This window comes from Lygodium microphyllum, chromosome 26 (genome assembly GCF_053477565.2).
Source record: "Lygodium microphyllum isolate KBCC chromosome 26, Lygodium_microphyllum_v1.1.10, whole genome shotgun sequence".
In the NCBI taxonomy this organism is placed as follows: Eukaryota; Viridiplantae; Streptophyta; class Polypodiopsida; order Schizaeales; family Lygodiaceae; genus Lygodium; species Lygodium microphyllum.
In genome coordinates, this window is record NC_141160.1 from 68016218 (window position 1) to 68041282 (window position 25065).

The window sequence follows — 25065 nt, forward strand, 5'->3', positions numbered from 1 at the left end:
TCATCACTATTCAGTTCCTATACTCTATGACTCCAACTCTTAACTCCATTCTAAGAGGTGGAGTTGGTAGAGGCGAGTTGGCGAGAGATGCCCTCAACATTTTCCTCTCTTACATCTTCCTCTCTCATTCACCAATTAGTGTGGCTCACATGCAAGAGATGGTGACCCAATTTGAGCCTAGATTAGTGTGCAATCAAGGGGCAAATTGTGAACAATCCATACTAGTCATTTTATGGTAGCAATTGTATGGAAGATTGAAGGAGATTAGCTTATCTCATTGTACTTCAACCTTAGATCAATACAATATAAACAAATACCGCAAGGGGCATTAGTTGTTGGGACCAATTAGGTATCGGTTGTCCAAAATTAAGTAGTAACATTTTATATTTCAATTTATGTATATTTAATGCTTGCCATAATTTGAGTTAAATCAAGTTTATACCATCCTTACTAAGAAGGAAGATTGGTTCAATGATCAAGCCACCACCAAGGTGCCTCAGAGAGAGCGTGATGTCTATGTTGATCATTCCAGCTCTTAACGACAAAGAAGAATCACAACAGTACCTATGTCTATCAACAATGCCTCTAAGCATATGTGACCATCGATTCCCCACCTACGACCACACCGGCAAAGTGTCCCCTCATATGAGCTCAGACTAGGATCAAATCCCACTCTCTATCAAGAAACAGCCCATCATGAACCTGAATGACAATCCTAGCCCCAAGATTTTGGACTTGCCAAACTTCAATCAGTGCGGAAAGAACATCCCTCTAAGCATACATGACCATCAATTCTTCGCCTACGGCCACACTACCAAAGTGTCCCCTCATGTGAATTCAAACTAGAAGCAAGTCCTGCCCTCTATCAAGAAACAGCCCATTATGAACCTAGATAACAATCTGAGCTCCAGGATTTTGGACTTGCCAAACTTCAATCAGTGCAGAAGGGGCATCCCTCTCTGGATCCTTTGCACCTGTATACCTATATAGATGAGGCTCACCTATCCCACCTCACCACCCTCTCTCTCTCTTTGGGACTAGAGAGTCGTCAGGGATAACCACATCACCAATACTAGAAATCAATAGAAGGAGGGGCAGCTAAGCCCTTCCCCTCTCTCAACAGAAGATGAGCCCTTCTATGCCTTGGACTTCACCTTGACCAGAGGATTTGAGACACAGTCAAAGGAGGATGAGAATGACTCGTCCAAGACATTTGTATCCTCCTCCTCCTCCTCCTCCTCCTTTTTCTTCTTTTTCTTCCACAAAGCCACTAATTCCTTGCAATCCTTGCATAGATGTCCCTTCTTACGCCTTTGACTTCTTCCTATCACCCCTCTCTAAAGCTTCAAATGTCTCATCCTACCTACCACGTCGAGATGGAAGCCTTCCCTTTTGTAGCCTCAAGGATGCCTCATGCTCAACTAGCATTGAGAACACAAAAGTAAAGCTCATTTTCTGAACAGATTTTTGGGCCCTCAAAGCGTTGGCAACTCCATCAAACTACAAAGGAAGCTTATTGAGCATAGTCCCCACTAAATGAGCCTTTGGAAGCACGGACTGCATGACTGCATGTGCTGGAAGCTAACCCTATACTTGAGTGATACGAAGGAAAAAAGACTAGATAGTATGCTTTGGCTCAAACATCATCTACTAGAGCTAACCATAGAGGGTCACTGTACACATGGTCAATGGAGCCTCATACAACATCTGAAACTCCTCTCGCACCCCAAACGCTATCCTACAAGAGGTGACCGCTGGTAGAACCCTTTCAGAAAGGCATCGAAGAAGAGCAAAGTATGTAGGAGTATCATTTGTATCCCATATAAGCACAGCTTCCTCATAGTTGTCACAATCCCAATCATCTGGAAAAGTTAAAGAGTCTGGGGCTGGACAACATCTCCTGAAACCATGTATCTTCTACACAAACTGTGCTATCATAGCAACACTCCATATAAGGTAGTTAGGGTCATGAACTTTATCATCAATAGAGCAACAAAGGCGTGCCATTTGGAGAGGATAGAACAAGAAGGTAAAGGAAAGAAGAGAAATAGAGAGAGAGCACAACCAAACATAGCACACACTACACTCATCACAAGTTCACAAGCAATGTAAAGAGGCGCTGATCACAAAATGGCTGCTGAAACAGAGAAAATCTGATCAAACGCAACCAACAGAACCTAGAAAATCGCTTGCCCAACCTACAAGCATGAAGAGAACTGAAAACAAAGATGCTACACAACAAAACGCAGATAGTAGAAGCATTACACACATGTCGTACAACAATAAAATAAAGCGGAAAATCAAAACGCAGGGAGCAACCTATATCGAAATGTAGGCAATAGAGGCTAGAAACAGGTTCTTTTGAACCAGAATCAGGTTGCACGGGCGGCAGCAATCATGGAGCATCAGAATAAGCAGTTGGCAAACCTGCAACAGCAGAAAACGGCACTCCTAGACCTAACACAGACGTTTGATACCATTTCAGAAGTGGGTGCAGCAATGAAAGCGTAGAAAACAGCAGCACAAGAGAAAAGAGAAGAACACTTCAAAGGAAGAACTCAAAGATGTGCTTGGGAAATGGAATCTATATGCCAAGACATGAGACAAATCGCATACAACATTGAATCACTAGCTGTGTGGGCACTAGCACTGGCTCCCTGTCTAAGCTCTCCAACAAAACCTGCTCTAGAAGTCAGCAAGTGATGAATGAATGAGGAGAGAGTCAAAGAATAAATAAATAGGCCATCAGCCTTAAAAAGTTGGCCAGAATCAAATAATAGTAAAATAACTGATCAGCCAGCTGGAAAGCTTGTAAACAGGCACAAAAGAAAGAAATGCACAATAATATTGTGCCTAGCCCACAATACACACACTCTCTCATTCATGAGTTGACTAATCTGCTAACACGTTTGGCACCCCCATGAGGATTGGTTGCAAGCCAATTCCTTTCAAGATAAGCTATTGGTTGTGTACAAGCCCCTCTACTAGGAAGGCAAACAAGATGCTTGTCCTAATTAATCGACTGGCCCATTTGGGATTAGTCACTATTGCTGATGTCACTCTTTCTTCACGGCATGTCCTCATGTCATTCCGCATACTTCATCAACTTTTTTGAATCCCCCATGGCTATTAGGGTGTGTGGGATATGCTTAGTTTAGATTTGCAAGATGAGCAACCTTTTTCTAGCCATGTTGTTGATCATCCCTCGCAAGGTTGGCACCTTGCAAGCCAGCTGCATCTAGTGAAAGCTTCTTTCAACCAAGTTTATCATTTGCTTATGAAGGATTGTAATTGGCTAACAGAAAAGGCTACTTCAATATGGGGCCCCCATAAAAGTTAGTATTGGTGGAAGTAGGTTATAATGGAAAGTTGGATTAATAAAACTGCATTCAAATGCAAGGCTTTTCTTTGGAGAATGCTGATCAGTGGCATGCCTCTTGCTTTGGCCTTTTCTAGGCATCGTATTTTTTATGGCATCTACCATTTTTGCACTACCAATGTGGAGACTTCTTGGCATAGATTATGTCCATTGGCCAAGAAGCTCTCGTCTCTTTTGTCCAAGATCTGGTGCAAAGTATTGAGACCTTCTCTCGTCCCTTTGATTGGGTTTTAGGCAAGGCTAAGTTTCCTACTCCGGCATAGCCTCACATGAAGATTATGTTTCACTTTCTTAGACTCTGGGCATGCTGACATAGCTGGATCTTCTTCGTTGGCAGATTGATCTTGTTCATTATGCAAGCATTCTCCCCTAGGAGGATTTAGTCCCTTGGCATACAACACTTTCCTCAGCGCTTCTGCTGTCTTCCTAGTTGGGCGCTCAAGAGAGACATCGTGTGACCATTGGGGCTCTCACACAGGAAAAATGGGCAGAAGAACTGTCAAATCAGGCTACTTTTGACCTGTGCAACAGACACCTGGGTGCAACCAGACAGCTCCATACAGGATTGGATAGGCCGTACTAGAGGGACAGATCATGCAGATTGACCCATCCATCTGACATAGACAACACTAGTACAGCACTCACGACCCATCTCGCATGGATGTCTATCTCCAAGTTCTCCCTCAGCCCTCTCCCACAAGAGTCATCAGCTGTTGGACAGCTATGCCTTTGAGGATTCTGTACATACATTCATTCATTTACAGCATTCATTCAGCTACATCGCAGTTAGCTTTCTTCTCTGTTCAGGGTTTTGCATTCTTGTTGTGTGTTAGTCATGTTCATAGATTCTATGTTTTCTTAGTGCAAACCCTAGCATATCTTCACAAAAGGAAAGAGGAAAAGTGGGGCAGCTAGTAGGCAGCCTACTACAGAGCCTGTTATGCAAATCAGGGCACAACTCACCAGGAGATGGCAGCTGGTGGGAGGACTGAGATGGCTGTGGAGGAGAAGATGGAGGCTGCAGAATGCAAAGGAGCTGCTGGGAGGCAAAGGGTAGGATAGGGAGGGAAGCCAGCTGTAGAAGCAGGGAAAGACTGAATGCTGATGGGGTGCATCATGCATTATGGGATACCTTCGTTATGTTTTCTTCAATAATTTATAAACTGCTCACAAGCTACCTTTAAGAGATATCATAGAGCATATGACTGTAGAGGTTAACCAACGTTTGATGATAATCTGATGGTAGCAATAATTTTCAAGACTTCCATCCTTTCACTTGTAACAACGTATCAAATTTATTGTCGGTTGAAAAGCATGTTGCTGTTAAATATGTGAATGACTGCTGACTAATGTAAATAATTTCTCAGATAACTTCACCAGGACAAGGTCTAGGTTGTGCTGCTTAGCATATGCCAATGCTTCATGTTTGGAGACAACCCTGTGATCTGTTTCATCAAATATAAACCTCTTAGACACAAATAAAAAACACATAACTTGAAATGACAACCCATCCATAAAATCATAATTCATGTCAAGTACCACATTCATACGGATATAACTCTGAGATATTCCTAATCATGCAGTAACCTACACCCTAACCCACATTTCTCCTACATTATCCAAATTCTTCTCCTTTCTATGTTATTCCTGCTTCAATGCTACCTCTACTTTTTTGTCAGTTTACTTCCTTGGCCAATTAACAATGTGACAATCCTGGGGCTCCAAATATGACTTTTTATACAATGCTACAAATACAGCTACATCAATGTCTCCACAAGCTACTCCTACCAGAGTAGAGTCTATGCACCTTAAACAATGACACTGTTGATTCCACAAATTGGATGTTATTGAAGAAAAAATGTGTTCAAGCATAACAACATGCATAAGAGCATCATGAAAACAACATGCAGTTAGAATCATGAATCTTCAGGAGAGGAAAGCAGTCAGGCAATTGAAAGTCACAGATTGGAATTGTGCAGAAAATCATATATTGGACAATGCTTCTACAAGGTGCTCACGAAAGATAGGCATACATCCACCTACCTTTACCATCAATCACCAAGCGAATCGTTTTTGCTTTTATCTCTTCATTTAATTGTCGCCCTTGCTCAACAGAGGATTGTTTTTGAGCCTTTGGTGCTTTCATTGACTTCCCTTGCCTTGAGTCCATTGTGACTTCGATATCTTGCGAACCCTCACCAAAATCATCTTCCAAATTTTCTTCTTCCTCCACGATTGCATTATTTCTGCCACTTCCATACTCATCATCCTCATCAAATCTTCTTTCAGCATCTGTTTTCTGCATAGACAGAAAACCAGTAAATATTCACCCAATGAATAGACAAATTAAAAAGACCACGTACTTTTAGCATACTCTCTCCTCCCACCCAAAAAACCTCCCTCCCTCCCCAAACACCCTCTCTCTCTCTCTCTCTCTCTCCCTCTTTCTCTCTCTTTTTCGTGAAGATAATTGAATTAAGTAGAAAATATTTACACCAGACCATCAGGTCAGCATTCTCTCTATATCTCTTCTTTCTATTACATCAGGCCATCAGGTCATCAAAGAAACTGACAAAAGACTATCAGGACTTTAATACAAAGAAAAAATCACACAGAAAGGACAGCTGGAGTAGAGCAAACGATATCCGGCCAAGGAGCAGCAATGTCAGCAAGAACAAGGTCAGCTGATATCATAGAAGAAATCTGCCATAGCACTAAACCTCGAACACGGGCCACATGACCATGGATGCCCGAAGCCGAATCAAAAATAAAGGCATTCCAAGTATGCCAAATATACCACAGGGCAGTCCATCTAAGGAAATGGAAAAGGCAAGAATAATCAAAAAGCAAAGAAGGCACAAAGGGCAGCTTTCCCATGATCCATGAACAGGCTATTATCCGCAGCTCTCTCGCCGAGAACCACACGCGAGAGATAAAACTCCAAATCTATCGTGCAACCGGACAAGAGACAAAAAGATGAAGCAATGTTTCATCACATGTAGTGCAGAATACACAACGACCAGCAAAAATCTTTCGAGCACGCAACACCTCTCCAGTTGGAAGACCACCAATCAGCAGTCTCCACAAGAAGACTTTACCTTTATAGGGAACCTTAGACTTTCAAAGCTGAATGAATCTTTCCTGCCACTTTTTTTTGCCATTCCTAATATGCCATAATTTATTCACCTTTGTAGTGACCCATCTCTTGGCCTCCACCATCTGATGATATATCTGGTTAGCAGACCTCTTCTTGAAATCATGCAAAAGCACAAACATCCAATCACGCCATGGATACAATGGTTGTAGCACTAGCAAAGGAGAGAACCTCTGAAGTCTAACCTGTATGGATGACCAGATGTCACAATATCCACGGGTTACGCAAAAGTGCTGACAAATACACCGAAAAGAATAAAGACAGGATTGCCCAGGAATAACACCATCAAAAACTATCTACAACTCCAAACGAGCCATCCGGTTAAACTTGACTCTCTGCATACCTTTATCCGGCTAATCCAACAACCTGAAGGATACCAATACTTCTCCTTGCAGCGAATTCACCTCCTTACGAATATCAAGGGGGCACCAAACTAAAAAACGTAAGATCTCCTACTAGGATGCAATCAAATGAGAAAGGAGAAAAGACTAGGAGATCTTAATAGGCCTCCAGGAATTAAGCACTTGCCACCAAGAAGCATAAATAACCGTGTTACCATGAGAGATGCCAGTCTTTTCAATGAAAATTTTAGCAATCTCTGACCAAGAATGACTCTGTACACATAAAGCCTGCAAAAGGGCTAACCTCAAGGCTGTCATATGCAAATTAACATCCAACAAAGCTGCACCCCCCCATCCGTTTAGGCGTAGTCACATGCTGCCACGAAATCCAAACCTGTCCCAAACGATTGCCTTTCTTTTCCACAACATGAATCTGATAGGCTGAACAATTCCAAGAGGGACTTCTTAGTCCAGGGAAGCAGTGGCAGAAAGAACTATATCATACTGATCATAATATATTGAGCAACTTTCAGTCTAACATGTAAGGGCCAACCTTGAGATTTCCAGTACATAAACCTATCATGAATCTGGGAGGCCATCTAATCCAGTAAGGCCCGGGTGCTACCTCCACACCGATAGGATATCCCAAGTATCTGGTTATATTTCCCTTTGAGATAAAATTCCATGCCAGCCCAAGGCCTGTAGATCAATCTCCGTACAGGAGAGTAGTGTAGATTTCTAAGTATTAATATGAAGACTCGATGCCAAACCAAAAAGATTCCACGTGACCATTGCCTGATTAACATTAGTGTGATCAACCTTAAGGAACATAAAAGAATCATCTGCCAAAAATTGACCCACAGGTTGAGTGCCACTAGGAAGAGACAAGCCAACTATCTCACCTTGATCAGCCAACTTATCCAACAATGAGAGCATCGGGTGAGTGACCAAAGCGAACAGCAAAGGGGTGAGAGGACAGCCTTGCCTAAGAGACCAAGATAAGGCAATTTCCTCCATGATCCCTCCATTAAGAGCAATACAAGCCACAGCTCCCTAACTAATGGTATCAATAAGAGAAACCATGCGAGGACCAAATCCCATTGTAGACAATAATTGCCACAAAAAAGACCAGCTAACATGATCAAATGCCTTCTCAATATCGAGCTAAAACATAACTACTTGCTGACCTTAAGCTTGAACATAGTCAATTCCCAATTGAACATTCAAAATGTTATGAATTATATTCCGACCTTTAATGAAATCATATTGACCTGGATGAACTAGGTGCGGAAAAACTTTCTGCAATCTGTTGGCAATGATTTTGGAGAAGATTTTATATAACAAACCCATAACCGAAACTAATAGAGAACTGTCTTTACAACTCTTGCAAAGCTTCCACCCTCTTGGGAATACTATGTGGATACAATCACTTTGAAAAATTCAATATCTTCTTTTGAATCCCTTCTGACATTAATTTTTGACAAGGATGAAAGGCAAACCATGAAGAATGAAGATACTGAGGGTATTATTGCATCAAAGACCAAATAGTCAAAGAAGAAATAAAAGAAGCCTTCAGCATATCCTCAACACAATCAACGGTTGCTACAAATAAGTACTCTTCACAAAAGGACTGGAAGCCAAAGAACCCTATCCACAAAGATCTCACATGTCATTATTGTGGAAAGAAGGGGCACATAGATCTGAATTGTTTCCAAAAGAACAAGGATCTTCAACAAAAAGCCAAGGATAAAGCAACAATAGTTGAAAAAGGTAAAACCAAAAATGAAATTATTTTTCATTAGAAGAAGTTATATCAAAAGAAATAAACTCAAATCAAGTGTTTCTTAAGTTGATGGTGGATGTTGAGGCTCGAATCACACAATTTGATCTATAACCTTAGTCTTTATGCTTATATATGGTCTTATGTGAAATGGCCCTTAACTTTCAACAAAAGGGTGGCTGTCCAAATGTAACTTCTTGAATGTAACTTTTTGGTTATCTCTCACATAATGAAACCATGCAAGACAATGCTTGTTTATGACTATTCTTACTGCGACCTAAAATTCCATTCTATTTTCCTACAACATGAATGTTGTCTTTCATTGTTTCTTTATTCAAGAAGAGGTAGGTTGTTGTAATCAAGATGTTATCTCTCTTCTATTGTTTATGCACCATTACACTTTGGCAATCCTGCAGGGTTGTTACATAGCACTCATGATTGAGGTGTCAAGCCTAGAGCAAAAGAACTAGCAAAAATAGTTTGTCGAGGTGCAAGACTGTAATGGCAATTATTAAATATAAATCAAAAAGACATGTTAGTTGAGGACTATGCTAAAAAGTTCAAAAGCTTGTTGAACTGACTTACTGTTGTGGATAGACCATCCCAAGAGATGTAGATTTCTTATTTTGTTAAGGGCCTAAAGAGCAAGATTAGGAGCCCTATAGCAAATGTGCCAATAGAGTAGCAAGGACCTACAACAAGGAAAGACCTATAGGAGCACCTCATCAACAACATCCACTTGCCCTAGTAGCAGCAATCTTAATAGAGCTATCTCACCAAAGTGAAGAAAAGCACCATTGCTACAAAAGATAATGGTATTCAAGTGCAAGAATAGGGAATCAAGGATGAGATGTTCGGTAATCTAAATTTTGTAAGTATGCATGTTCAATGTAATTAATCCAATTATAGTAAGGTGGAAGAGTGTTCTAAAGAACCTCTAGTCTTAGTAGTTACTCAAAGTCAAGTGCAATAGAAAGTTGATGGGGATAAGCAAGAAAAAGTTAGAAAAATGGTTACCAAACAAGTCAAAGATTGCAAAAGGAGGCTGGCAAGGCCTTATTGCAAGACCCTAATGATCAGGAATAGCAAGAAAGCTTGAATACTAATCTTGAAAAGTGCCAACTTGAAGATATAGATTCATGAAAACTGCAGGAGGGAGGTTCTGATGAGTTATTTCAAGCATTAGCAAGATGTTCTTTGCAGATAACATTGGATCAGATATTGGACTTGATTTCGAGGGTTTAAGAAAAAGAACCTTTTGAAGATTAGGCAAAAGTAGTGAGAGGTTCTTAAGGGAAAAATCTTGCAAGGTTAAGAAGTTCCAAAATATTTGTTAGTTATAGCTACTCAAAGAGAGTGTGTGGATTATCACATGCCTACTATTCAAGTGGAATATACAAGCAAAAAATATGATGAGTGGATTATCACGTGCCTGCTATTCAAGTGAAATATACAAGCAAAAAATATGATGATGTTCTTTTAGATGGAGGTTCATGAGTTAATATTCTTCCGAAGGAGACATACTTGGCCAGTAAGCAGGGTGACTTATTACCTACACCATTTCAAGTCAAGATGGCAGATCAACAAAGATTATAACCACCTGGCATCTTGAAAAATCAACAATTTAAAATAGTTGGTCTAAAGTTTAAAGTCAGTTTTGTGGCGTTGAGGATGTCAAAGCTTGGGGGATCCTATCACATGCTTTTGGACAGGCCATGGTTTAAATTAGCAAGTTAAGGTAGGATTGGGGGGTAGGTTATGTGTGTACCACCCGATTTTGGTCAATTTCAGTAAAATATAGAGGGTTACAGAAGTAAAACCCACAGCAAAAACATGCTGAAGAGCACCCTAATTTTCAGCCCATTAATCAAGGTAGTGTTGACGATGAAGTGGCCAATGAGAGGGTTGCTATTTGGGAAGCTAAAACTGTCCCTAGATGGCTGTTGGATACATTATGGAATAACAAACAACCCATTCTAGTTCCCAGTGAACTAGAGTAGCCACTTGTCATGCATAGGGTAACTTGGTTGTCCAAGCACTTGTATCTATTGCATGCAATGAGGAACCTATTTCTTTTCAAGATGCTTTAGAAGATGAGCCTTGGATGACAACTATGAAATCAAAGTTGAATTCTATACATAAAAATGGCACATCATAGTTATGTGACTTGCCTATTCATAAGTATGTTGTAAGTGAATTTACAAATTAAAACGCAGATTCGATGGTGGCATTGATTGCTACAAGGCATGTCTCGTGGCCAAAGAATATGCCCAACAGCACAAGATTGACTATGATCAAACATTTGCGGCCGCTTCACATATGACCGCCATTTGCAATGTCATTCAGAGTGCCATGGCAATTGCAAGCAATCCAGCTTTTCACACTCGCACTAAGCACATTGAGGTGCATTATCATTATGTCAGAGAGTTTCATTGCAATCTATCATCCTTGCTCAAAATCTAGACGTGCCATCATAGTTGGAATATTACCCTTTGACTGATAAGATTCTAAATGAAGAGGAAATGCATATAGCCAGTTGCTTTGCAAGATCTTCCTTGCTTAGTGATTTGATTACTTATCTTTGTGGACTAGTTACCAACCCAACTGACTCGAATGCTTTTGTCAAATTGGAGTATAACCCAAATTTCTACAAGTTGGCGATTCCAAAAACAGCAAAACACTAATTCTTGTATATAACTCATCGTAGCAATATTTCTTTAGCTTCTACTAATATTGGATGAAATACACTAAGATTTGGATCCGATACTTCTTGCTGTCATAAATGAGCAACAAGCTTTCTTATCAGTTTGCCCTTTGATTCACCCAACAATTGGCCTTCAATTGACTCTTGGCTAATCAAATTTAATCCCAAATCCAATTGGGATGGCTGGCTTCTCGAAATCTCCGGTAATTCCTCGAATTCAGCTACTGATTTCAAGTACCAAGCCTTCAATTTCTTGGCACAAAAACCAAGGTGGCTGGTAAACCGTAATTTCTCCTACAAATTATGATTTGCAGCAGTAAAAACACATCTACTCTTCAATAGGGCCTGAAAATGGCTAAAAACTACTGAGGGATTTCTTATAGAGGAAAGAGAAAGTTGAAGAGAGAGATCTCTGATTTCTATCATGAGAATTGCTCAAGTTTGCTGCTGCACTGCTGGAAATGGCTGAATGACTGCAGCCCACCATCAATAAAAGCCTCACATGCAATTGTCCATCCCTAAGGGCCCCAAATTGCTATCACCTGCCTATAGACAGTCTACAAGGGCTGTTACCTGCCTCCAATGGCCCTTCTGATGAGCTGGCAGCAACTCTTTGACAGTCTCCAATGGCTACGCTAATCACCGATGTCTGGAAAATCATAGAGCTCTCACTTCCTCTCCCAACCTACACAATGCCCAGAATGGCTGGGATGAGCTTCCACCAGCCTCCAACAGCCTTTCCCTCACTTGCATGGGCGAGTGGCAGCCTTCTAATTAGATTTTTCAGCCATTTATTAATTTTCAGAATTTATAATTCTGCAAATTGATTTCAGCCTTTGTCCCAGCCCACAAAAATTTATGTGGCCATCCACAAGTAAATTGGCTAGGCCCTTTTGGCTCCCAAGTGATCTTGTGCATTAATTAACCCTTAAACTATCATAGATTATTTAATTAATACCTAATTCCTAATGATCTAACTAACTTCCACATCACATGTGCACATTTCATTAATATCTTACTCAAATGCCAAGCACAGCACTAAACTTTCATGTCCCCATGACATGCGTTGTCAATGACTCACTCTTTTGTTTTTTGTTTTTTGAGCTAGGTGCCTAATTAGGCTTAAAGGCAAAACCTTGTACCACTAGCTTATACATGATGTCCTCTTCAGCCACTCATCTCGCTTCTGCCTACCAACCAAATGATGGAGCATGGGTAGGCACCTAGCACCTCGGTGCAAGGGTCCAAGTAGTGCTGAACTCTCACCGATTAAAACTACCAATCCCAACGGGTTTTCTTAGAGGGATGCCATACCCCAAGGTTGGGCGTTAGCTCAAATGACTCACTCTTTGTGCCATTGTGTTGTTCTTGAGACTTGATATATGGATTCCATTTCACGAGTCTAATCTCTTTGAGTCCTTGTATTATTGTTGTTCTCTTTACTATGCACTGTGTTCAACACAATCTATATCAGCAGCATCTGTTTGCTTCCAATGCTCACACTTTTCTCACAAGAAACTAATAAGAAAAGACTATAGCAAAGCTCCTAATGTCCTCGACGAACTTAGACTAAGGCTCACAAGTAGGAGATGACAATACAAGACACATATGCCAACCAAGGAGTATGACCCCCTCTCCAAAGAAAAGCCCACAACCAAGTGAAGCAACCAAACGCTAATCGGAGTGGAGAGGCCTCAAATGAATCACTCCAATGATGCCCAATTGGTAAATGAGTAAGCCAAGTTACAGACCCAACTAAGAGACGGAGCATAGGTAGACACCTAGCACGTCGGTGCAAGGGTCCAAGTAGTGCTGAACTCTCACCGACTAAAACCACCAATCCCAACGGGTTTCCTTAGAGGGATGCCATACCCCAAGGTTGGGCGTTAGCTCAAATGGCTCACTCTTTGTGCCATTGTGTTGTTCTTGAGCCTTGATATATGGATTCCATTTCACAAGTCTAATCTCTTTGAGATCTTGTATTCTTGTTGTTCTCTTTACTATGCACTGCGTTCATCACAATCTATATCAACAGCGTCTATTTGCTTCCAATGCTCCATACTTTTCTCACAAGAAACTAATAAAAAAAGACTACCGCACAGCCCCTAATGTCCTCGACGAACTTAGACTAAGGCTCACAAGTAGGAGATAACAATACAAGACACATATGCCAACCAAGGAGTATGACCCCCTCTCCAAAGAAAAGCCCACAACCAAGTGAGGCAGCCAAATGCTAATCGGAGTGGAGAGGCCTCAAATGAATCACTCCAATGATGCCCAATTGGTAAATGAGTAAGCCAAGTTACTGACCCAACTAAGGGAATAGCAAGGAGATACAAAAGGCACCACAACCAACTAGAAAAAAATATTTAGGACCAAGGGCTTGTCTCAGAGTGAAGCAATGTGGAAGCGAATGACCAAGACAGAGTGAACAAAGAGAGAAGAGAGAGAGAAAGAGAGTGAAACGCAGAAAATCTGTAATGAAGAATGTTGTATAAGGATGCAGAAATATACACGGGTGCAGAGAGAATATCTGCATATATCTCCACCTCGAAGGTCTAAGTCTTCGTTAGCCCCGAGGGCAGTCTCCATGGTCTGTAGCCTGAAATCTGTGAAAATAACTATTCGAGACTGCTGAAATTAGGGCCAATAAATAGGCCAAGAAAAATGCCAAAAAAAATGAAGGTTGGCTGCATTTAATGCAGCTGACTGGACAGCAGTTGTCCGACTACACTATCTGACTGCAACAAACTTGCCGACTGTGCCACGTAGCACCTGCACCCCCTGACACCTATTGTACAGACTGAATCCACATGGACTGCTTGAAGAAACTACTGCAAAACTGCTCAGATCTAAAATTGTGTGTCCAAGGAATGCCAATCTCTAACGCCCCCTCTCAAATTTGGAGTGTTGTCGAAGTAAAGCCTGGGGAAGCGCCTTGGTAAACAAATCGGCAAGATTGTCCTCTGTCTTGCAATAGACCAAGGGAAATGGTCTCATCCAAGATCTTCTCCCAAATGAAATGGTACTGGATCTCAATATGCTTTGTCCGAGTAGGAAACACAAGATTCCTAGCCAAGGCAATGCAACTCTTATTGCCACATTGTAGAGCAGTATAGGTCGCCAAGCTCCTCCAAGAGCCTGCGAAGCCACACTATCTCACATGTAGTAGAAGATGCCGCCCGATACTCTGCCTTAGTCGAAGAGAGGGCAATCGCGGGTTGCTTCTTGCTACTCCACGAAATAGCATCAACACCCAAGGTAACAATAACCTGATGAGTACGAGCGGAAGCAAAGAGAGCACACACGTGAGTCGAGATGCTGAACACTAAGAGAGAGTGTAGGAGTGAGTGTCGACCGATAAGTGTGTACCAGTGTGGTACACACAAAGAATAAAAGAATGCATTTATACTTGGGGTACGGTACACTTACACCCACTAGGGTGAGTTCACATGTGTGAAGTAATATATACATGGGAGAGCGTAAAGGGCCTTTACATCCAACAACCTCCCACTTAAAGATCCTAAGTGAACCTTTAACCGACTCCCATAAGTCTAATGCAATGCTCATGTGGAGCCTTTGCAAGACTTTTAGTGGGAACGTCTGCAAGGTTATCCTGTGATTTGATCTTAGTCAGGGTGACTAGACCATCATCCAAAACCTGTCTGATAAAATGATACCGAACATCAATATGTTTGGTACGTGCATGAAACATGGCATTCTTAGCCAAGCATATAACGCTCTGGCTATCACATCCAAGTATAGATGTTTTGGTAGGCAGCCCAAAATCCTTGACTAAACGACCAAGCCAAACTGTTTCTTTTGAAGCTTCAGTGGTTGAAATATATTCAGCCTCAGTGGTAGAGAGTGCTACTATCTTTTGCAATCTAGAGCGCCAAGAAACCGCCCCACCAATCAAGGTAAATATGTACCCGCTAGTAGACTTGCGAGTATCCAAGTCACCTGCCGTGCCTGCATCACAATACACCTGTAGACCTAACGTACCCTTTCCATTTCAATTACATTTTCTTTGTGTGCCCTTAAGGTATCGCAAGATGGTTTTCACTACTTCCCAATGTGCTTTACCAAGATTTGACATAAACCTGCTCACAACTCCCACAGCATGAGTAATGTCAAGTCTAATGGCAACCATAGCATACATGAGTGAGCCACAAGCTAAAGCATAAGGAACACCCTTCATAGAGCTTACTGCCTTATCATCTTTTGGGCAATCTGCCTTGCTAAGCTTAAGATGAGGTGGAAAAGGTACACCAAGAGGCTTAGCATCAAACCATAGAAAAACGATCAAGTACTTTGTTGATGTACCTTTTTTGTGAGAAAAATAAGACTCTATCTCGTGTCACACGCATGTCCTAAATGTGTTCAGCTGCACCCAAATCCTTCATGAAAAAGGCTGAATTCACTTGTCTTTTCAATGCATTAATCTGGCTTTTATGCTTGCCAGCAATAAGCATATCATCCACATAAAGCACAAGTATAATAAGGCTTCCATCATCAGTCTTCTTAATATATAAGCAGTGATCTGCACTACTTTTAAATCCATGTGAGAGCATGAAGGCATCAAAGTTTTAAAACCATTGTCTAGGAGCCTGTTTCAAACCATACAAGCTTCTCTTAAGCTTACATACCAAATGCTCCTTTCCTTGTATAACAAAACCTTCGAGCTCTTTCATGTACAGCTCTTCTTCCACATCACCATGTAAGAATGCAGTTCTAACATCCATCTGATCAAGTTCAAGATCCATAGATGCTACAATGGCCAATAATACTTGAAGAGTGGTCATTTTGATAACAGGAAAAAACACTTCCTTAAAATCAATGTCCTCCTTTAGTGTATAGCCCTTAACCACAAGTCTGACTTTGTATTTGGCCTTGCCATCCACACATTTGATTTTATAGACCCATTTGTTAGGAATGGCTTTTCTATCCTTTGGCAATGTAACAAAATCCCAAGTATCATTCTGATACAATGACTTCATTTCTTCTTGCATAGCTAGCTCTCACTTTTTCTTTAACTCACATGATAAGGCCTCTTTATATGTAAGAGGCCCACCTTTATATGTGAGTAATATGCAGTCCAAAGAAGGATCAAATCTTTGTATACGTCTTCGGACACGTGTAAACCTTCTTACCCAATGATCTGTGTTATCAGGTAATGGATCCACATCCAAGGGAATGTCAATGACCTCATTGTTTGGTTGTTGAACTTCATGTTCAGGTTGCTATAATACAATTTCAAGCTGTTATAATTCATTCTCAGCATGCTGAATTTTGGTGCTCTAGCTTGTTCAGCATCCCCTTGCTGCCCATTTTCATCTGGCTCAATAATGATACGCTAATTGTCATAATCAGCATCAAAAGAAGCTAAATTTTCAGTGTGGCTGATGGCTGCTTAAGTGACTGATCATGCTGAAATTAACTTTCTTTTTGTCTGAGTCATTAGATGTAACATTTCTTCTCTTCTCTTCTCTTGCTCGCGGCAATGGAGCTTGGAGCATGGAGCTTGAGGATGGAGCTTGCTTGAAGCTTTAGTAAGCGGATTTGAAAATGCAAGCAACAAATCGGCATCTTTATCATCTTCTATTTGCTCAATAACAACACTAGATACCACATTTTCTTTTTCTATCTCTTTTGGGATAGAGCTGCCATCCTTGTCATTCTTTATGCCTTTTGCATTAGCCTGCTTCTTGTGCTCTTGTTCCTTTTTAAAGTATCTGCAATCAGGCTTTTTACACCCTTTGCAACCACATTGATAACAAGTTATATCTTGCTTTTTTTCCTTGCTTTTGTTGCGATTCTTGTTTTTCTTTGCAGCATTATATCTTTTTTCAGTTCTTCCTCTTACATTGTAGATTGATCAACTATTTTCCCCACTTACCTTACGTCTAATCTCTTCATTTAGAATAGAACCACGCACACCATCAAATGTCAAGTTGGGGTTATTGCTCAATGACACAGCCAATGCTTCCCATGAATCGGACAAGGTCATGAGCAAGAAGATAGCCCTCAATTTAGGATCAAAAGCTGGCAAATCTACAACCTGTAACTGACTCAAAATACCAGTGAAAGCATTCAAATGCTCTAAGGCAGCAGGCTTGGACTCATCAAACTTCAAGTTGACCAACTTCCATATGAGATGTACCTAATTGACAATAGTTGTATTCTCATAAGTACCCTTGAGTTTCTCTCAACCTACATAGGCAGTATCAAGTCCTTTTATATCAACCGAGATATCATCTGTGACGGCCATTTTAATGTAAGTAATGGCATTTTTATTCATTTAGCCCAATCCTCATCTAACAAAGCAATAGGCTTATGTTCTTCTAAAGCATCATCACAATCCTTTAGAAAGAGTATACCTTGCATACAATCTTTCCAAGGATCAAAACCATTGCCGTCAAATTTACAAATCTCAAAGAGATTCTGTGTCAAATGTAGATGCACTACCAGCCATCTTCAGCAATACACAGCTGCAATAAAGGGCTGAATGCTTTCAGCAAATAGCAAGGCTGCTGAATTGTAACAACAAGTACACACTCTTGTACTTCCAAGGTGGCCAAGAAGCAAATGTTTAGCTGAAAATTTCAGTCTCACATACTGATTACAGCATATGCACAAATCAAATGTAATACATTTGCATTAAGGATAGCTCCCACTTCAGTAATACATCACCAAAATTCCCAAATGCAATGGCCCAAATGCTGTATTTACCACTGTTTCACTGCATAATGAGTATTCAGCAATACATGTACTAAGAGAAGCTGCCCTTTTTCAACATTTGAAGCATCCAAAACTCAAAAGACTCCCACTCAGCAGTGAATCTGCTGCAAATTTCACTATCTAGTCTCAAGTCGACTCAAAATACATCACCAATGTGAAAAGCTCCAAAAGTTTTGCAATGAATCTACTCCAATTGCATCAATACATCTTCCTGAGTATCAATTACGGGTAAATGGTCCAGAATTTTCACAAATTCTGCAAAAGCCCCAATTTTTGGGGTCCAAGAGTGCACAAATTTCCAAGAAATGGGCTCAACCAAGCGAAAATTTCACTTGAATCGGAAAATCCCCAAAATTTCCGAGACTCATGCACTCATTGTCTGCAATTTATGGTTCAGAAATCACAAAATCGTGTGTCTGGCACCAAATCAGGGAAAAGCCCCAAATGTTGAGAAACACATTTGCATAGATTTGTACTTTGTGCTTGTATGTGTGAACACCCGGTAGAGAGGGGAAAATAAAATGAAGTGAAAATTTTTGAATTTTAAAGAAAATGGGCCGTTGACCTGCCCGTTTGACAAACGTCAGTCCGTGCAACCATGTGGTGCGCAGATCGTGGTACTTTTAGTCCGTCGTGTCGCCTTGCTGGACCCCGTCGACTATTCGTTTTGACTGTCGTTGTCACCCAACATGCCATAAACTGTCGCCATGTGCATATTGTCCGCCTACCACGCCGTGAGCTGATCATGTGCTGTCTGATTGTCTGACCGCACGCTTGTTCGCAACGACTGTCACCCACTTGCCGACTGAGTTTGTCCCCTCTGCACCTGTCGCAAAGCTAGTCAGCTTGTCAATCTGTCCACACGCACCTTCACCAACACCGTCGCCTCTGTAGCCTAGCCTGATGACTATTTCTGATCACAACTAGTGTCTGTGCACCGATTGTGACTATTTGTGAATCAATGACTCTGATACTAGTTTGTAGAGTTGAAGTGGAAGCACAGAGAGAGAGGGCAAGCATAATAGTCGAGGTGCTCAATAGTACTAAATTGAATAGTGTTGAACAGTGAGAGTGTGTGAGAGTGAGTCGACGGATAGGTGTGTACCAGTGTGGTACACACAAAGAATAAAAGAATGTATTTATACTTAGGGTACGGTACACTTACACCTACTAGGGTAAGTTCACATGTGTGAGGTAATATATACACGGGAGAGCACATAAAGGGCCTTTACACCCAGCAGCTATATGGACTGAATCCACATGGACTGCTTCAAGAAACAACTATAAAACTGCTCACGTCTAAAACTGTGTCCAAGGAATGCTAATCTCTAACAGGCCATGGGGGTATGCTAGCAATAAGGGATGGTGACTTGATAACAGAGGAAAAAGATTCACATGAAAGAAAGGCCCAAAGTAGACTGCAATCCCTAAATAAACTCATCATGACCCTAGGAAGTCCCCCTGAAACAAGAAGGGCCAAGGAATCCACAACTATATCGCAAAGATTGTCCCCCTTTGAAAGGGATGGCTTGTATGAGGAAACCATTAGAAGGTATGGTGGAGGATAAGGTAGCATCTCTAGGGTAGGGGATGCTCTAGTAAAAAACAGGCATACCAATGGAAAGATGCCTCATTGTGTCCTTCACACTACAAAAGGGGAATGGAGCCAATATAGCCCTATTTCTTGTCAACCTGTCACAAGAATAGCTCATGAAATAGAGTCCTCAACGAATATGGTTTGTTTGGTGAAGACAACCTAGGTACCAAGTCATGTAAGGCCATAAACAAAGAGGAGATGGAAGCCCAAGTCTAAAACCAAATACAGAGCTCAAACATGGAAGATCAAAAAACAAAAGCAAAGTACCAACACTAAAATAAGCACCGAGAAGACATCACCTACAATGATTGTACCCTCTTGAGTGTGGAGATCTTACAACCAATCTCTTCAATGAGTCATGTCATTCATGGCACCATTTTTGATGAGCCAAGGCCTCTCTGACGATGAGATAGGCCAAGGAGACTTGTCCAACTAATGAATGTGAAGCAATACTAGTTGGGTATGGAGCTCGAGAGACCACCAACAGGCTATGGTGGATGGGACTCCATGGAGGTGAGAGGAAGAAAGAAAGAAAGTTATGTTAATGTCTACAAAAGGCCAAATCAACCTATGAGACCAAAAAGTTACATCGGAAAAGTCATGAAATTTCCCATGTCTCAAAAAAGTTGACATCTAATGATATGACTATCTAAATGGAAAATAAACTTTGAACAATACATAACTAATAAGTACAAAATGAGGTCTAAGCCAAATACAATGTGGAACTACTCAAGAAGCACTCATCTCAAGATATCTGTCACGAGTCTAGACATCTAGTATAGAGAGGTTAAAGCGGAGAGGTAGGGTCCCTTGGTGATTATATAGTATTCTCTATATCTACACATGGTGCCTTTTGCGAGAGCGTGGACCAGCTAGACATGGGCGCGGGCTCTGCCTCTCTATGGCTAAGTCTAGGGTGGTCCCCTATGGTGGAGACAGAGAGAGAGAGAGAGAGAGAGAGAGAGAGAGAGAGAGAGCTCTTGCAAGTAATCCTACATCTTGTAATCATATAATCTTGTACTTTTTTCGTAATTAATACAATTACTTATTTAAAAAAAATGAACTCTTGCAAATACACAAACTAAATGAATAAATTGATCATGATAAGTGAGTTGAAAGTACAAGAATTAAGGCCTCATTATATAGGCGTTTCCCCAAAACCTTCAATCTTACTTAACGTTTGGGAGGTGTAAAAGTTGTTCACACCTTTGATACACATATAGACACATGTAAGGTGTTCACATATGGGGAAAATAACTAACAAACCCCTCATCGAATCATGGGTAACTAAACTCATGACACAAAAACACATAAGCGCTGGTGAAGAACGCGGTGTTTCATGCTCACACAAAGCACATAGAGGTTCAGTACCATTTTGTATAGGAGCAGATTGTGGATTCCAAGTTAGTGATGGCCTAATGTTCCAAAAGGACGATCCAACAAACCTCTTTATGAAACCATTGTCTAAGCTTTTAAGCTTCATCACATGAGGTCTTTGGATCTTCAAACACTCCCAAGATTTGAGAGAAAGTGTTAGCCTCTCTTTGTCATTCTGTCATATCTCCTTGTTGTGAGTTCTATCAAAGTCTAATAGAGATTGATGCACTCCGACTGTTTCTGCCCATTCTACATGTGTGCATTTCTTTTTTAGTAAGGGTAGGCTGCGTTCACACTGGCACCAATCCCCCCACATTTCTTATTCAGTAGCTAGGCAGTCATTTTCATTCCCAGTATTGGGGGCGGCTATATTGGAATCTGCACCAGCTGTTCGGATAGCATTTAATGCTGCCAACTACACCAGATTTTAGCTGCCAGCATACAGGTCAGCCAGTTTTAGGCCCAGACAACTATTTCTTGACAGTCACCCACTTGTGGCTGGCTATCTTCTTCACTTTGCAGGTTTAGCACAAACTGTCCTTAGGTTTCCTCCATCTTCGGTGCAGCCACAGTCACCAGCCTGATTTGGTGCTTTTATTGATGCTTCGAGCTGTGTGCAAGAGCTGAGCAGTCCATTGAATTCAGGATTCCATTCAGATCTAGTACAAATTATCATTTCATTCTCTTCCTTTTGTAGGACTTCTTCATTAACTTTTCCATCTTCTTGGTGCTGCCCAGCCTATTGGTCATACCTACAGCCTGTCACGATTATGGCTATGGGCTTCATTTACTTATTCTACCCCTCCTCATCATCAGCTAGCTGCTTGTCCACTACAAGGGACGGTTCATTAGGGCACCCTTACTACCACATCATCATAGCTACTCCACCTGCTCCATGTTTTAGTCTTCGGCATCAAATGAATCTGCATTTTCATCTACAACATTTATTTTTGTTTTTTAAGCACTTTTCTTCATCGGCCTCTGCTCCAACAACTGGTTACCACACTTGAGATCTATCTCTAGTAGACAATACACTCCATCACCTTCCTCCACCTACTCCCATCAAAGTCATCAGCTGCTAGACTGCTTTGCCTTTGAGCATTGTGTACATTCATTCATTGAGCATTCATTGTTCATTCAGTTTCATCATCTTCTCCATTTGCAATTTTCTTTCAATTAATGGTTCTTGGTAATGTTCATACATTCTGTGTTTTCTCAATGAGAGCCCTAGCATATCTTCACAGCAAATTCTCGAGTATTCTCAACCTCTTTTTGTTTTCTTTATTTCCAAGGCAAAGGAGGAAGAGCTTCTGTGTCCTAAATTCCATTCAATTTTCCATTGTCAATCATGGATGTCTAGCCCTTTCCACTGATGGCAACAAGCATACAAAGTGCAGCTTCATGATGAGAAGGAAAGTTGAGCAATCACAGTACCAAAATTAGATGATCCTTGAAATGGTTCAAGTTGCTTAGTGCATTGTGAGACAACATTAACCTAAAACCTCAAACCTCATTTGTAAATATCACTTTGACTTTTTTAAGTTATGCAACAATTAGGTCACTTCATTTACCGTCCTAGCCACACTCCATAATCTAATCATACTTGAACAAAGGATCCAATTGTTGATTTAGGATGATCTCATTTATATTAGCTGCCATGCTTATCCAACAAGATTTTATTCCCCACAATATAAATAGAGTCCATGTGATAAAGCAATGATACTATGTGGGTGTGCATGTGACACGACAATAGTATTTGTGTGTGCATTGTGTGTACACGCAGATGGAATTAAACCAATAGATTTCAATAGAAATTGTCACCTCTAATGCATAGGCATTTCCTTTGACCAGAAAAGTGGCCACTAGCTTCTTTGCAAATGAGGCTTACTTTTACGCATGGAATTTTTTACTTGGGTTTGCTTGTAAGATTCATTCCGTCAATCTCAAGCAACCATTGAACTGTACTAGAATGCATTTTCCTTTGACTATTCATCACGGATCGACAAGTGCTTCTACTTTTGTCGGGTAGTGTCAGTCCTTGCATGACAGCTTCATAACAGAAACCATCTCATCAAGATCTGTATTTCTATCGTCTTTGAGATAATATGCTGTTTCTTCAGAAGGTCCCTAACATTGACATTCCTCTGTATCGTACATTGCATAGAAGGTGGGTTTTCACTCTTCTGAGGTTTCCCACTAGTAATGTAAAGAATTACAAAATTGAAGCTTGCTCCTTCCCAACTTGTAGTACAATAATGAGATAATAAGTAGGAGTTAGAACCTGGGGGATGAAGGTCAAATGCCGAGATGAACTTCCGCATGCCCAAGGAGATCTCCAGATGTTTACTAGGTCATAGGCCCCCTGAGACCTCCATAGCTTGGACAATGGCTGCAATGATGACAGTTGTGAAGTGGTAGTCTTTTGCCGCCAATGCAGAGTGCCGGCCCAGTTTCTGCTTGCTGCAGGTGAAGAGATCCATGAATGCCGCCGCTTCAAGAGCCGACTCATTGGTGGATGATATCACTTCAATACGGCATACTTGGGGAAAGAACCTGCTTAACAAAACGTCCACTGTCCATGCAGAAAACATCCAAACACAGACTGTGCCCGAACCCCTTGGAGCACGCAGGGTTGAAGAGAAACAGTTTGTGTTCAATTAATCGAAGTGTTATCGATTCGCAAAGACAAAATGAAACCCTCGCTCTCAAGCCTCTGCCAATTTTGGCTTATTTACTCACCATGCCTGTAGTTTTGATTTGCTTGGTAAGCTCACCAGTGTGCTTTGTCTAAAGAGCTTCTTCATGCAATCAAAATAAGACAAAAGCCAACCTAATATACTATCAAAATAGAGATCCAAAGAGGGAGGAAGAGAGCTAAAGTGCCGTAGGAAGAGCGCAGAAGTGCATGCGAGCATGGCCCTTTTTTTAGACGCTTGTAGATATTTAGAAGCACAGCCCAAGTTTCAGCTGCCCAACGTTTGAATTTACACACCCATGAAACTCAACCCACACTAGAATCACCTGGGCTATGACCTTTTTTCTCCTTTTATTGTAGCTTTTATGTGTAGTTTGTTGCATGGTTGAACCCTTAGTCGATGAAAGTCGGAGTCACTAGTATGGTTTGAACTCACGTACCCATGAAACACAACTCACACTTGAAGCGATTGGGTTACAATGCTTTTTTGTCCCCTATTGTAGCTTTTGTGCATGTAACTTGTCACATGGTTAAACTCTTAGTGGATGAAAGTTGGAGTGCACTAGCTAGGTAATCACAGGTAACAAATGCCATTGTAATGGCAATGCTAAAGGTCATTCACAAAAGAATAGATGTACAAAAAAGGCTAGAGAATGGGTTGCTTACGATTCATGAGGATGTGATAAAACCATAGTGTTCTCATGCTTGATTCTATAACAAGTGGTAAACATGTGTGGCTAGTAATTGCAACCCTATAAGCATCTACTTGAAGTACCAGTAATAGAATATAAAGGCATGAATGTGTATAGCCATCACCCTCGTGTATCATTGCTATCATGGTGCACTACCATATGGGTAGGCTAATTTGCATTTAGATGGGTACTACAAAAGTGCACTACTACAAAAGTGATTTAAGTAAAGGTATTCTCATGATTGACAAGCAATGTGTGCACGAGTATGAAAGTGAGTATTGGGGTCAAGCAAGCAAAAACATAAAATATGCAAGTTTGACTTTTCCCAAAAACAGCTTGCATGTAAAATCAGAGATGAAGCTAGGCTTACACCATGTTGTACATGTTCAATTGCATAAAGACAACTAATGAGGTAGACACAAATGGAAAAAGCCATAACCTAGTGCCATTACATTGATAGACATGTCAATGGAAGCCTATTAAGTTATACAAATGTAATTTTAGACCACATTCTTTAAAAAATTGTAAACTAAGTTATACGAATGTAATTTTAGGCTTGAAAAGTGAGCAGAAGGTAGAAGCACAAGTGAAAGCAAGAAGAGAGC

General features: G+C 40.9%; 1 protein-coding gene across 3 annotated transcripts in view; it reads right to left on the reverse strand.

Moving 5' to 3' along the window:
• Window positions 1-23985, reverse strand: part of LOC148013360 (uncharacterized) — a 120716-nt gene extending 96731 nt beyond the window's left edge. For 2 of the 3 annotated variants that reach the window (XM_087668146.1, XM_087668143.1), the window contains exons 1-3: window positions 23355-23985; window positions 5423-5678; window positions 4757-4824 (exon numbers count right to left, since the gene is read on the reverse strand). In XM_087668146.1, coding sequence (XP_087524272.1) covers window positions 4757-4824; window positions 5423-5678; window positions 23355-23582 — 552 coding nt within the window. In that variant the 5' untranslated portion in view covers window positions 23583-23985. The remainder of the gene's footprint in view (window positions 1-4756; window positions 4825-5422; window positions 5679-23354) is intronic. The other variant, XM_087668144.1, reaches the window with a different exon arrangement.
• Window positions 23986-25065: the final 1080 nt, after the last annotated feature.